Source organism: Tetrahymena thermophila (genome assembly GCF_000189635.1).
Source record: "Tetrahymena thermophila SB210 genomic scaffold scf_8253891, whole genome shotgun sequence".
Lineage (NCBI taxonomy): Eukaryota > Ciliophora > Oligohymenophorea > Hymenostomatida > Tetrahymenidae > Tetrahymena > Tetrahymena thermophila.
This window is the reverse complement of record NW_002475961.1, coordinates 10,853-25,938: the sequence shown is the minus strand read 5'-3', so window position 1 is coordinate 25,938 and position 15,086 is coordinate 10,853. Positions and strand designations below refer to the sequence as shown.

The 15,086-nt window shown below is 23.3% G+C and overlaps 2 protein-coding genes across 2 annotated transcripts; both read left to right on the top strand. All coding sequences in view use genetic code 6, as the record gives it.

Annotated features, from left to right (window-relative positions):
* Positions 1-1,030: 1,030 nt before the first annotated feature.
* TTHERM_00680620 (WD domain, G-beta repeat protein) lies at positions 1,031-7,588 on the top strand (the record flags this gene model as incomplete). The annotated part of the gene is made up of 3 exons (XM_001027297.1): positions 1,031-5,900; positions 6,010-7,197; positions 7,263-7,588. The coding sequence occupies 3 exons, from the start codon at positions 1,031-1,033 to the stop codon at positions 7,586-7,588; spliced, it is 6,384 nt and encodes a 2,127-aa protein (XP_001027297.1).
* Positions 7,589-9,355: 1,767 nt separating this feature from the next.
* TTHERM_00680610 (cation channel family protein) lies at positions 9,356-14,698 on the top strand (the record flags this gene model as incomplete). The annotated part of the gene is made up of 3 exons (XM_001027296.2): positions 9,356-10,771; positions 11,186-11,989; positions 12,590-14,698. The coding sequence occupies 3 exons, from the start codon at positions 9,356-9,358 to the stop codon at positions 14,696-14,698; spliced, it is 4,329 nt and encodes a 1,442-aa protein (XP_001027296.2).
* Positions 14,699-15,086: the final 388 nt, after the last annotated feature.

Genomic DNA, 15,086 nt, shown 5'->3' with positions numbered 1-15,086 from the left:
TCTTGCAAAAAAATTGAACAGTAATTCGTTTTTTTATTTTACTAGTCGGTAAATAATAATAATATGAATTATAATTCTTCTATAAAACACAGAATATTTTAATAATTTATTTTTGTAATCAAGCATTTCGTTCTTCATTCATTCATTAAATTTTAAAACAATCTTTAGAGGAAAAAGTTATTCAAAAAAGCATTTTAAAATACTTGTAGCCATTTTTATTTACATTAGTTCATTCATAAAAATAAATTTAATAGTAAATTAATATGCGTTATTAGTTATTTATGAAAAAATAAGTGAATATTAAAAAAAGGATAAATTTGGTAATTATAACTTTTTGATTAGATGCTTTGAGTAAGATTTTTATGGTATCCTTTGATATTTTTAATTTTTAAGTTTCGATAATTAGTTTTTAAGGTAATTAAGTAAGTGTCCTTCCTTTAGTTTTTCGAATATTTTTAAGAAAAGTTAATTAAAAATATCCTTTTTTATAAAGATAATATCCTTACTGGGTTGATAAAAATTAAATGGACAACTTATTTACATGGATTATGTTAAAATTTTTTCACGATAATTAAAACTATTTTTAAATTTGAGTTGAGTTGAGCTTTTTTTAAAACTATTTTCTAGCATAATATCATTTTGAATTATTATTTTTATTCAAAATTACTTACTAATTTAAATTATTATTTTTTATCATAAGAAACTAATTTGTTTTAGTAATTTTAAGATATCATAAAATTTATTATTTACAATTTACCACCTCAAAGTCAACTCAATATAAGATATGTAATATTTTAGTTGAATACGTTAAGTGTAGTAACAAAAAAATTTACTTTTTCCTCCTTTCTTTTTGTTGATTAAATTAATTAATTAAATAAGATTTAATTGTATTAAAGAATAGAGTAAATTTTGTAAATAATTAATTTCTACTCTTTTTAAACAACAAAAAAGTTAAACAAATTGAAATAATTAATAATAATAATAATAAATATTTTGAAAAACGATAAAGTAAGTAGTTAAAAAAAAAGTAATGAAAGAAAAGATATCACCAAGCAGAAAGGATAAAGGCTATCAAGAAGAACATCTAATCACTGTAGAAGCTACCAATTTGTACTTAGTTAAAGATAAAAAGTAGGTAATATCAAAGAGTTGCTCAGAAAATATGTAATCAATCATAAACAAGAGTTAAACATAGTCAATGTATTTTCACTAAAAAAATGAAAAACAACTTCTTATCGGGCTTTCTTAAATCCAAAGATAGAAAATAGCTAACTTATTAAAGAAAAGTGATTCCAAAATGACTTAGATTCAGTTTTAAAAAATATTTAAATCATAAAATTCTTCAAACCAAGAGAGAATACTAGGAGGAGGAGCTTGCTGTAGCAGATCAGATGGATAAAATGAGCTACAATTTTAATTAATTGATGAATAAGTCAATTAGAATAATTAGATAGACCATAAATTTAACAAATTTTACTAAGATAGAGTGAACAACGTAAAGTATGTAAATAAAATAATAGAAAAGTAAGAATATACTACAGAAATAAGCGACATTTTCGATAAGTGTATTAATAGGACCAAAGAAAATATAGTAGTTAATGTAAATATGTACAGAATCTTTATGATAGAATTTTTTAATTTGTGTTTGTAATACACCATGGGTGGTAGCTTAGCTATAGATAGAGATGATCAAAATCAAATAATAAGCAAAATAGATGTCTTCTTGAGCAATCTTTAGTAAAACTCAAAGTTGTTTCCTTGCTCAGATTTAGAGTTCATTTATTAGTTTTTGTACGACTTAAGTGATTAGGATATAGATATATCAGAAAAAAATGCATCTCAACTTGAACTTATTTCTCAATTTGTAAAATTGAACATAGAAAATTAAGGAAAGTTTTAAAAGAAAGTGCTTGTTGATAAATCTATGAAAATAAATGATAAAGATGGATAAGAAATATCATAATTATTATATGATATTGCATTCAAAAGATCAGAATAGCTTGAGCAAATATGGTAGATTGTTGATAGAGCTCAAGAAAAAGTCAGGTCATTTACTAAAGATACTATGATTAAATATTTTGCAGCTATTTTGGCAAAAAGGGCAAAGCATTTAGAAAATATTGAATTCGTTAAAGCTATAGATGATCTTGTTTTTTATATCGAGGAGTTTATAAATTGTTCTGACAATTAGACTTCAAGTCATTTGGTGCTTTATCTACTAATTTAGATCAACTATATCTTAGAAAAAAATATTCTTGATTTCAAATTTGTAGAAGATTTGAACTAATAATTCAATGTGAATGATAAGTTTTAATAGTTCTACAAAATGATAAAGCAGTAATCAGCAAAAAAATAATCCACTTCAGAGAGTTTCCTTCTATTCTTCAAGTTTAGTGTAAAGGATGTGACTTATAGGTTTGTGTCAAATTAAATTTTACTTAAGTTATATGACGCTTTTTAATCAGATTCTTCTGAAGAAAAAAATACTCTGTTTACTCATCTTGTATTTACTTATGTGTCAGAAAAGAATGACTCAATCAAGTTAATATATCAATCTAATAATAAATTTGTTAGTGTATTGAATGAAGAAGTAAAAAGTAATCCAACCAACATGGCATAAAGTGTAATCACCTATTAAAAATCCAGATTAGAGGAATTTGAGAATAATAAAATCAGTAAGAAAGAACTGGAATAAATCGAAGACACTATTAAAGATTAATCTGATTTTTTCGAAAAGTTATCTCTTAAAATTATTGAAAAGTGGGAAATAGAGGCAAGACAAAGACTAGAAAAAGATATAGCATAAAAAGATGATATCTTACTAGAAGTTTAAGATCTTTACATTGATTAAAATATTGCATTTATGAGCGGAAACAATATTTTTGCAGACAATATTCAGTAAAATTAGAATATCAAGATAAATGCAATTGATTCAATCATTCAATCATTCCTTATGCCACATTAATTAGATCAGCCATAGAAGTAAAATAATCAGGCATAGACTAATTGTAAGATTTTAGGTATTCTTGCAGAAGGTGGTGTTGGTAAATCTATGCTCTTCAAAAGGTTGGAGACTTTGGTTATGAAAGAAAAGAACTCAAATAAGTAGAAGGATGGGAAATAAATTAATTATATCACCTTTTTAATCAAATGTAATAGCTTAAATCCTGAGAATCCATCTTTGGATGAGTATTTGCTCAGTTAAAAATTAGAATAGCACTAAATAGATTAAATTAAAAAGCTATCTAAAAATAAGCTTATTTTGCTTGATGGATATGATGAGTTTTCTGGAGACTTTTTTAGAATTTACTCAAAACTCAAACTTAACGAATGGCAGAATACTTTAGTTATAGTTTCATCTAGAATGGAGAAGCTATCAGAAAATGATGCTCGCCATTATTTCAGTTTGGATGATAAGCATAACGTAAGAGATGAAACATCTTATTGCATAGCGAAGCTCAAAGAATTTGAAAGGAAAGATATCGATTAATATTGCAAGAAATTTTATACTAAGCAAAGCTCAAGTTCTTAAACAAGTCTTAGTGAAGAATAATTCATCGGCATGATGGGCAAATGTTTGAGCAACTAATAGCTAGAGACTTTGCTATTCCTACCAATTAATTTATATTTGTTCACAAGATTAGTTGTTAACAAAGAAGAAAAAGAGTTAAATGATTTAATAAAGAATATTTCTGACTAAATATAAATTTAAGAAATTTTCTTTAATGAGCAATTTAGCAGAGAGGCTATTGATTTCATGACTTAAATTCAGTAAAGCTTATCAGATAAAAAGCTTAAAACTGAAATCGTTACATCTTTCTTTGTATATTTTTAGACAATAGCAATGTAAATGTTCCTTAATAAAGGTAAAAGAGCTAATTTCTTATAGCTCAATAAAGAGGAGGTCTCTTTCAATCTACAATAAAGTCTTAAGAGCTCACTTAAAAATGAGAATTAGCAAAAATTATTAATTAAAATAACTAATTATGTGAATTCTAAAATAGCAACAAAAGTAAAAAGCAATGAAAATCCAGAAGGCTAAAAATTATTTAATAATACTATTGAATTTAAGCACAAATCGCTTTTTGAATACTTTGCTGCTAGAGCGATGAAGTACGATTTTGATGTACATGGAGATAAAGTGCATAGTCTTAGTATTGAAGAGCTTGCTAAATTTGCAATCAATCAAAAGATTATTATGACTCCTGAAGAAAATTAGTCAGAGCAATAAATTCTTTTGAAGCTTTACAAATTAATCAAGCAAGATATTGAGTCACAATAGTTTATTGCAACATATAGTAGCTAATAAATCAGTTAAACAAGTAGATATATACAATATTTGAGAAAATCAACTATAACCAACCAAAAAGAGAAAAGTAAAATAGATATCGGTGCCTCTAATATGCTTTCAGTCTTATTGAATGGAAAATTCGCTTATGAAGAGCTCAGTTTTTCAAAATGCTCTTTCTCGAAGGCTTACATTCCTGGGCATAAAAGCTTGAAAATGAATTTTGATTATTGTAATTTGGATGAGGCTTACTTAGATAATCAGAACCTCGGTAGCTTTGAGTCTTCCTATACTAATAATGCTATGCTTAAATCCTTCAAAAAATTGTTTGACCTGAGTGATGTATACATATCCAATGATTTAATGTACCATGAAAATGAAATAATTACTGTGAATTAGAATGGATTTATAAATAGATTTGATTTTAAAAATAAAAAATTAGTTTAATCTAAGAAAATATCTTGCTACTCACTTAAAAAAGTGTACTAATATCAAAATTAATTCTTTGTTTCTTGTGCTAAAACAATATTTGAAATTGATAAAACAACTTTTGAAATTTTGAATTCATTTTAATTTACTACCAAAATTGTTGATATCCAATTCAAAAAAGGTATTTTCCTTGTTTAATTGGATAATAAAACTACATAATATGGAAATCTATAAAATGGATTTAAAGAGATCAAAGTTGATGGTGACAACCTTTTATTAACTTCATTGTCAGTTATTGCTTTGAAAAACGAGCAAATGAATGTCTATGAAACTAAAAATTTCAAACTGATCTAACAAACAAAGTGTGAAAAGTACAAATGCTCTTCAGCAAACGAAGATGGTAATTTAATAGCTTTGATTTTTGAAAATAAAATTCAGTTGTGGACAAAATAAAATGATGAATACAAGTTATTTAAAGAGACTGAAACTCAAAAAAAAGCAGAAGATGGAAATATGGCTGTATTATCTCCTAATGGAAAATATTTAGCTATTCTCAAAACTTCACAAACGTTATAGTTGTATAAAATTGATTAAGAAATAAAAGAAGATACTTTTTTAATTTCAATACATATGAATTCATTCACTTTCTCTAATGACTCTAACTATTTTGGAGCTTGCTCTTCAGACTTTACCTTTTATAATATTAATTTAAGCACAGAAAACAAGTAAGTTGAACATTTTCAAGGTCATGTAAAGATGCTTAACAATATTTTGTACTCTCCAGATGATAAATATGTTATTAGCGTTTCCAAAGACACTTCTTGTATAGTTTGGGATAGACAGAATAACTATTAGCTAGTAAAAATCATCAAGGCTTACACTTATGATGAAGATCTCGTTGATTTCAATATGTGCGCAGCTTTTTCTATGGATGGCAGTTTGTTTGTTACAGGGTGTCAGGATAAAAAGCTAAGAATTTATGATGTTAAAAAAGGATATGAATCTATTAATTAGATAACTTTACCTGAAGATATATTTGGCTTATCATTTTCATATGACTAAATGTATTTAGCTGTAGTAAGTAATTCTGGTTTAGATTAAACTCTTACTGTTTTTGATGTTAAGTAGAACTTCAAATAAATATAAAAATTTACAAGTCAACTCCGCCAGTAAATGTTATAAAGTAATTTATTCATAAACTCTCAATTCAATTCAATTCAATTTATTAATTAATTATTGAATAAATGATTTTACATATTATTTAAATTTATATAAATTTATTATTTTTAAAGCTGCACACAAACGTATTGAAGTTTTGCTTGGACCTGCGAGAGTAGCATTTTCTCCTGATAACAAATATTTAATAAGCACTATTTTTGATAACTATTTCAAAATTTATGATGTAAAGAATTAATTTAAATTTATCAAAGAAATAAATGCACATGATAATTTCATTTCGTCTATTGCTTTCTCTCCAGATAATAAGTATTTTGTTACGGGCTCTACAGATGGTAACACAAAAATTTGGATGGTTGAGTAAGATTTTAAATTACTAAAAGTAATAGAATTAGATTCTTTTGAAGGTTAAATAACTTCTCTCGCTTTTTCAAAAAACAACAAATACTTTGCCAATGTCTGTTTTGAAAGATATTGTCAAATTTGGGATGTAGAAAAATAGTTTGGACTTATTAATACTATAAGTAAGGAAAGATTATCATGTGTTAATTTTAGCCAAGACAGCAAATATCTTACAACAGGAGGTTCTCTAGGTACATTTTAGGTTTGGGATATATCCTAAAGGTTTGAAGAAATAGCCTAAAATAAAACATAAAATACAGTCATTTACAGAACAATTTTCTCTCCTGGTTCAAAATATTTAGCTACCATATGCATAAATAATGTTTGTAAAATTTGGAATGTTGAAAATGGATTTGAGCACGTTTATACTATAAATATACACAAGGATGAAACACCGTTTATCGCTTTTACAGAAAATCTAAAGCTCCTAGGAATATCTATTAACCGTTCTACTATTCAAATAAATGATATAGAAAAGAATTTTTAACCTGTTCATTAAATTAAATGTGATGAAAAATAAGTGAGCTGGTAAATTTTATTGTTCGTTTTTTAGGTTTATAATAGATAAATCTAATAATCGAAAAACAAAAATGTGTTTGATAAAGCTGATATTGATGAAGCACTTAAATTCACAGAGCCTTACTAAAAATAAGATACTATTGCTGAATTTTAACATAATTAAAAATATTTCTTCATTAGATACAAAAATGGTTAATCTAAAGTTTTCAGTAATGAAAATAATTTTGCTTTATTAAAAGAATTTTAAAATTCTGAAAATAAAATTTGTTAAACTCGCCTATTGAGTAAAAATAACAACGATATTCTAATACTCAGTTACACTGATTCATCTTTTGAAATTATGGATATCAAAAAAAACTTTGAAGTTGTCAAAAAGATTTAATGTAAGTTATTTATTTTTTAAAATTATTTTAATATATATGATTGATTAATTAATTTTATTTAAAAGTAAATGAAGATGATAGTATGGATTACATGAGTTTTACAAATAATTTTAATTATTTAATAACTAACGAAGTTCAAAAAGCATTAAATTTTTGGAGCATAGAAAATGGTTATAATTTAATTTGCAAAATTGGCTTTCTTGGTAAAAATGTTACTTTTTCACTTTCAGATGATGGAAAATATCTTTCAGTTGGAGATGTGAAAGAATGCAAAATATATGACGCCTAAAAAGTTTTACAACATGTTGCTAATAAATAGAAAAACAACAAAGATTAACAAGATCCAAACACTGTTGAAATTCTTGAATAGTATTAATTATTTGAAGTATGATATATAATAAGTGAATAAATACTACATACATATTACAAATACATTTTTATCCTTATTTTTGTGTTTTGTTTTAAAAGTATAAATACTATTGACTATAAAGTTATTAAAAAATTTTTTTTATAAGAATTTTAATAAAATTTAGCCTTTAGCATACTTAGCACCTCAAAGTTTTTCAATTTCATTTAAATTTAATTTATTTCTCATTTTAAATACATTTTAATATAAAATATTATATTAAATAAAATCTAATAAGGTAAATTATTAATTAATATGAAAATAAAATAAGTAAAATGTACTTATGCATATATGCAAGCAAATTACTCTTTATTTTTATGAAAAACTTAATAAAATACGAATACTTTTGACTTAAATTAAAAATTGTTTTTATCCTTGAAAATAAAAATTTGAATTTCAAAACGAATTTTAAATATGTATTAATAATTAAAAATTTCTTATTGGATTAGATAATCAAATTTCTAAGGTTTGAAATTAAACTTAATAATATCTTTTGAATAAATTATAATGCCAAATTGTAATTAATTATATGAAAATTATAAAATTTAGTATTCAGATCAATTTCTATCTAGTTTCTCTTATTTGTTTCTAAAGATATTTTATTTAGAGTTTTAATTAAAAAAAAATGATACAAAGTAAATAATTTAATTCTGATTAATTTACTACTTATTTTATAAATTATTTATACTATATTTTAATAATAAGCAAGTTATTTGATATATTTTTTAAGTATTCATTATTAATTAGAAAGATTTTATTTATTTTATCTTATAAAGTTGGTATTTCACAAATATTAATTAAAATAAAACAAATAAAGTCACATGTATTTTTTTAAATAAACAAAAGGATAAAATTACTGTTGTAATTTTTTTGATTTTTTAATTCGCTAATGACTTTTTGATTAATTTTCGATTAAAAATTAATTAATTTTATTAAATATCTTGAAACAAAAAACTTACATATTTTATTAAAAACTTTAAGTAAAGAAAAATGATACAAAGTAAATAATTTAATTTAGGTTAATTTGCTATTTATTTAATAAACTATTTATACTATATTTTAATAACAAGTAAAATACTTGATATATTTTTATATCGTACAATATATTATAGATTTGATTTATCTTATCTTATTTGATAGGTATTTCAAAAATTTACCAATTAAATTGCATTTATTTTTTTAAACAAACAAAAGGATAAAATTTCTATTTTAATTTTTTTTTTTTTTAATTCGCCAATGACTTTTTGATCAATTTTTGATGAAAAATTAATTAATTTTATTAAATGACACAAAAAACTTACTTCATTGAATATAAAAAATTGTAAAAATAAGCAAATAGAGTCTGAAAAAATATTTGATAATCATAAAGAGTTTGATATTTGCTTGTGAATTTTTTATTCAATTTTGTTCTAAAATAGAGTTTTTTTCTTAAACCATAATTTTAAACTGTTTAAACTTGTAATTTTTAAATACTTACCAAATGTATAGAAATCGATTTTGTTTGGAATACATAAATAAATAAATAAAAAAACTGAAGAACTTGAAATATTTATTTTTTAAAAATTTTGTATTTTTTACTTACTTCAGAAAATAAGATAAAAAATCTGTGTTTTTTTTATAGAAATATGCTTGGCTTTAATTTTGTGGATTTTATTAAAATAATAATAAACGCAATTAATTAATAATAAAGTAAGTAAAGAATAATTAATTGTTTATTAAATTTTAATATTTACATTTTATAATAATAAATCAATGATTACTTCATTGCAAAAATAAATTAATGCCCATCATTTTGAATCAAGCAAGGAAGCACCTAACCACAATTAGTTGAGTTCATAAACTGTTTAATCTTTAGTCGCTTCCAAAAATTATAAGCAACAAGATATAGTATTATAGACTTCAAGAGCTTTACCATAAAATAAAAATGATTTAGTCCTTCAAAATCATGAAAACATAGAATCTAACTTATAAAAAAATGCATTCTCAAGCTACAATAATTTTTAGTCAAACTTATTGAGTGGTAGAGAAATAACACCTGCAGAGGCTTAAATAACAAAGAATATATTACAATAGATTCCATATATCTCATAAACTAATTTGGCACCTTCTTAAAAAACTTTTGTAGATTAAATGATGGAAAGTAAAAGAAAAAAGAAACCAAGGGCAATGTCAATTTATAATACAATTAAATGGAAGTTTTTTGCAAGTAAATGGTTCAGTAATACAAGCTCATCTAGATTTAAAAAATTAAACTATGATCATTTTAACTTAATAAATGATAAAGCAACAGTCATTTCTGAAGGCTCTCTTCCTAATTCTTAGTAGAATAACTCATAAAAGATCAAATAGAAAAGTAGGATATTTTGTTTTGACTGGAATAAAAAATAAAATAGAGATTCAGGCGACACACAAGAATAATAAGATACCTAAACTGTAGAAACAAACTTTTAAAACCATAAATTTAAGTAGATCTTTTCTTAGTAAAGTCTTTGGTGGTGTGATTAGTGGTTTTAATGCATTCCTGTCTTTTCACCCTCTGGAAAATTTAAGTTTGTATGGGATATAATAATATTGTTTGTTATAATAGCTTTCTTATTTATGATTCCTTTAGAGCTTACATTTAAATAATCTCTCTGTACGCTATTCAATAGCCACTTTGTAATATTTTCTATATCAGTTTTAATAGCTGATTTTATTCTTGCTTGGAATTTTGGATATTTTGAAAAAGGACTTCCTATCACAAAAAGATCTCAGGTTGTATTCAATTATTTAAAGAATGGGATCGTTATTGATGTATTTGCTTCTATATTTCTAGTTTATGATATTTTAATTGCTTCACACTAAAATTGGAATGTGCTGCACTTGCTTTTTATCCTAAAAATCAAATCTATTAAGGTAATTTTCAAAAAAATTGAAGAGAGATTTCATTTGACACCTAAAGTAATGCAAGTCTCCTCATTGTTCCAACTTTTATTCCTGATATTAACAGTTTCGCATATCTTTGCATGCATGTGGGTCTTGGTTGCTCATTATGAAATTAACATTCAAGTTAAGTCATGGATTTAAACTGATATATACTATCCTACTGATTGGTTTGGCTAATATGTAACAGCATATTATTTTGCCACTGTTACAATGATCACTGTCGGCTATGGTGATTATTCTCCAGTAATACTTATAAATTTTATCTATTCATCTAATTTAATAAATTATTTTCATTTATCTTAATTCTCAATCAAGATGCACTTTTTAAAAGTAGAAAAATTTATTTTAAGGTAAAAAAATTAAATCTAAAAATTTCATATAAAATTAAATTAAAAAGATTTTTCTACAATTATAAAACTATAATTGGGAGTGAAAAATAAAATAATTTAAAAATAATTTGAAGATAGGATTTTATTAAATTAAAATACTTTCATTAAAAACAAACAAGCAAAAATTTAATAATTATTAACTTAATTTATATGAAATAATTTTATTTAGCTAAAAATCTTAAAAATAAGAAAATTTTGTTTGAGAGAAATTAAATTTTTTTGAGAGATGGATTTAGAACTTTTATTAATTAAATTTTATAAATAAAAGGTAAATAATGCAGAAAGATTGATTTGCATTGCTTCAATGTTGATTTCATGTGGTGTTTTTGCTTATAGTATTAATGCAATAGGAGAAATATTTTCTGCAATTAATAAGCAAAATAAAAAGATTAAAGAAGATCTCTATACTATAAGTAATTTTATGAGCAAAAAAAATATTGAGAGAGAATTATAGTATGAAGTGAGAGAGTATTTAGAATATTTGTGGTATATGCAAAGCAATAGAGAACAAGAAAAAGAGCATCAAATAATTGATTAGTTAAATCCATAATTAAGAGATAAGTTGTTATTTGAAACTCATAAATTCATTCTTTAGTAATTCAAGAATTTTAGTGATAATTTTTCAGAAGAATTTTTAGTAAGTATGATAAAAATTATGGAAGAGTAGTCCTACAGAGTCGATGAATAAGTAATGTGTGAAATTAATGAACATGAATGTGATTTATTTTTTGTAGAGTCTGGAAAATTTATTATTTATGTAGACGAAAATGCTGAAAAAATAGTCAAGCATATGTAACGAGGAGATTATTTTGGAGAATATGCATTCTTTTCAGGATAGGCACATTCTTATAATATTAAAGCTTTAGAATATTCAACAGTAATTAGGCTTAGAAGAAAAAAATTCCTTGCATTAATTTAAACTTATCCAGTTGATTATGAAATATTTTGTTGTATTTAAGATAAGTTGCTTTATTCAAAAGAATAAAGTATTTTAAAATCTCAGTGCTTTTCTTGCAGATCTTTAAATCACACCTTTTAATAATGTCCTTTTATTCATCTTGTAGTTAATCAAGTAATTGAGCATTATGTTTTAATTTTATTGCTTCCCAGTTAATTCTAATTCAGAAATTAAAAAAATTTTTTTTGAATTAAAATTATTTTAACAAAATTTTATAAATAATTTTAATAAATATATTCTAATTTTCTTTAATTTTCTTAATTGCATCATATCATCATAAAAACAATAAAATAATTTTAAATAAAAAAAAAATTATTACTTCATTTAATTATTTCTAGAAAATAAATTGTCAAAAATAATCAAAAAATAAATATAATTAAAATTTAAAAAATCCACCATTAGCCAATTTTAATTGAATTATTATTCCACATAAATTAAGATATTCTTTCACTAAATTTACTAAATTTGAATGGGATGAGATAAAATATTATTTAATTTTAATTTTTTAATATCAAAAAAAATATGATAATCTTAAACTAAAAGATATTAGAATTGAAGCATTTATAACGAATAAAGAAAAGAAAGAGATATACTTATTAAAAGAATTCAATTGCATTTATAAAAATAAATAATCAATTTATTTCGTTTTTATTTTATAATTAATTATGAAAATTTCTTTAAAATAATAAAGTTGAAAATTAATTTTTAAAATAGATAGCAGCTATTAATAAACTTAGCTTGTCGGAGTTTTGTGATCGGAAGGATGTGAAAAGAAGGATATAAAAATTTCCAAGCCTACTTCTATAGCAATATGTATTTCAAAAATATGACTGCTTCAATTTAGAAAATAACGAACTAATTGATGGATACATTGAGCAATTCAATGAATATAACGAACTTATTGATGAAGTTTCTGAACTCAGTCAAAATATATAGAGAATTCAGTCGAATGAGGCAATACAACTTGTAAATATTTAAAATTAATAAGTCAATGAAAAAGAGTAAAAAAATAACATCTATTGCTCCCCAGATGTAAGACCTGCATCTTTATCTATAGGACCAGCTCATATGGGTAGCATAGAAGAGCAACTTAAAAATTTTACAAAACAGTTTTCATAAACCTTTACTAAATAGCAATCATTTAACAATTAAGGTAATAGAAATTTAACAAAGGAATTTAAAAGTGGGGTAAATTCTAATTTATTTATTGCTTCTGAGCTTGAAAATACAGAGTAAATTGCAAAAGCTTAAAGATAATTTGTAAGACCGCCTGCTTTAATTATTCCATAAAATACGCCTCCTTCCCCTAAATAAGTTATAAATTCAGTTACAACTTCAAAAGCCTCTAACAAAGATAAAAATAATATTTAAAATTCAAAAAATAATGTACAAAGTCCTTTAATAATGAGCAATAGTTCGAATAAACAAAATAATTTATTGCCAGTGAATAACAGCATAAATCATATGAATAATAACAGTCAACTATATTTTTACCAACACAACAACTAAGAAGAATCATCCAAAATTGATAATTCGTTTATGCAAGGATCTAAATTAAAAATATAAAACAATCATAGCAACCATATCTAGTTAAATAATACTCATACTGTGAATTTGGAATTAAACAATAAACAAAAATTAAATGATTTAATTTATTAAATTGTTCAAACATATGCTTAAAAAGATTATGAAATTTAAGGCTTAAGCAACTAAGAAGAATTTGAAATTTAAAAGAATTTCGACTTTTACTTACCACATAATAACTTATCAGTAATTTTAGAGTACTTTAAATTCAAATAAAAAAGCATCAAAACTATGAAACTTTCATTAAGAAATAGCACTCACTATAACAAAAGCAAATTATAAAATACTCCAAAATAAAAAAATAGCAATACTTGTATTGATAACAATGATCAATCTAAGTATAACTGTTCTCTCTTTATGAAAAACATCCTAAATAATCCTAAAAGCCACCACTTATTTAGAAAATTCTAGCAGTAAAAAGTGAAAATAATTGAGTCAAAATAAAGAAGATAAGCTTAGCTCATCAAAAAAAGGAAAACAAATAAAGCAGTTACTACTAAAATATAGAAACTGATATAAAAATATGAGTAAATATCTAATGGTCCTGTTGAAAGTAATTTAGAAAATCACTCAACCACATAACCAAACTAAAAAAATACAATACCTGAAACATCTGTGGTTGAAAATATTAATGATAGCAACAACAAATCATAGAAAAATTAAAGTTACTATATGTGTAAACGTCTATCGTGTTTTTCTCAGTTAGCTCCAATGTGTAAAGTAGAAAGTGGTTTAGATGAAATAAAAAATGTATAAAGTGGTGAAAATGGCATAACTAATATGGACTAAGAAATCAATCTAAAAAAATAAAATTTTTTAAAACTTCCATCTTTGTAAAATTATATCTAAAATAAAATAAGGTTTTCAATATCTTCTAACAGAAAATCTTTTTAAAGTGATACTTTACAGAGCTAAGGTAAAGATTAAGATAAGAAATAAAATTAAGAGCCTCTTAACTTTTAGGAAATGTATAAATAAGCTTGTATTAATGAAGATATTTCATCTTCATCTTCAGAATCTGAAAATACTCCTCGTCATAACATGAATGATATTAAGGTATTTTAACACAACCATCAGATCATTAACTCTTCTTAATACATAATATATTCCCCACAAAATAATGACTCAAATTATTCCTAAAACTAGCTTCAACCTTAAAAATAAAATGACAATTCTTCTTATTATACTTAACAAATCAGAGATCAAAGCAAAATCCATTTTTTTAAAAATGATTATTGAATTTTAAATTAATTTTCAACAAAATAAATAAATGTCTTAAAAAATGTAAATTAGATAAATGTTTTCTACTCATTTTACTTTATTATTATAAATCTTGTATATATTAATTACTAAATGAGTTATATTATATAACAATTATTCATCGATTAAATTATTATATTTAACAATTTAAATATTTATTTAATTTTTTATCTAATAATTTTTCAAAATAAAAAATATTTTATTAAGTTTTATATTTTATTTATGTCTTATTATAAAAAATAACTTATTATATTTATATGCATTAAAAATTTCTAATTTAACCAATTTTAATATATTTTAGTACCTTTTTATTTCTATGATTGATTGATTACCTTATTTGGCAGAATATTTAAAAATTAAATATAAT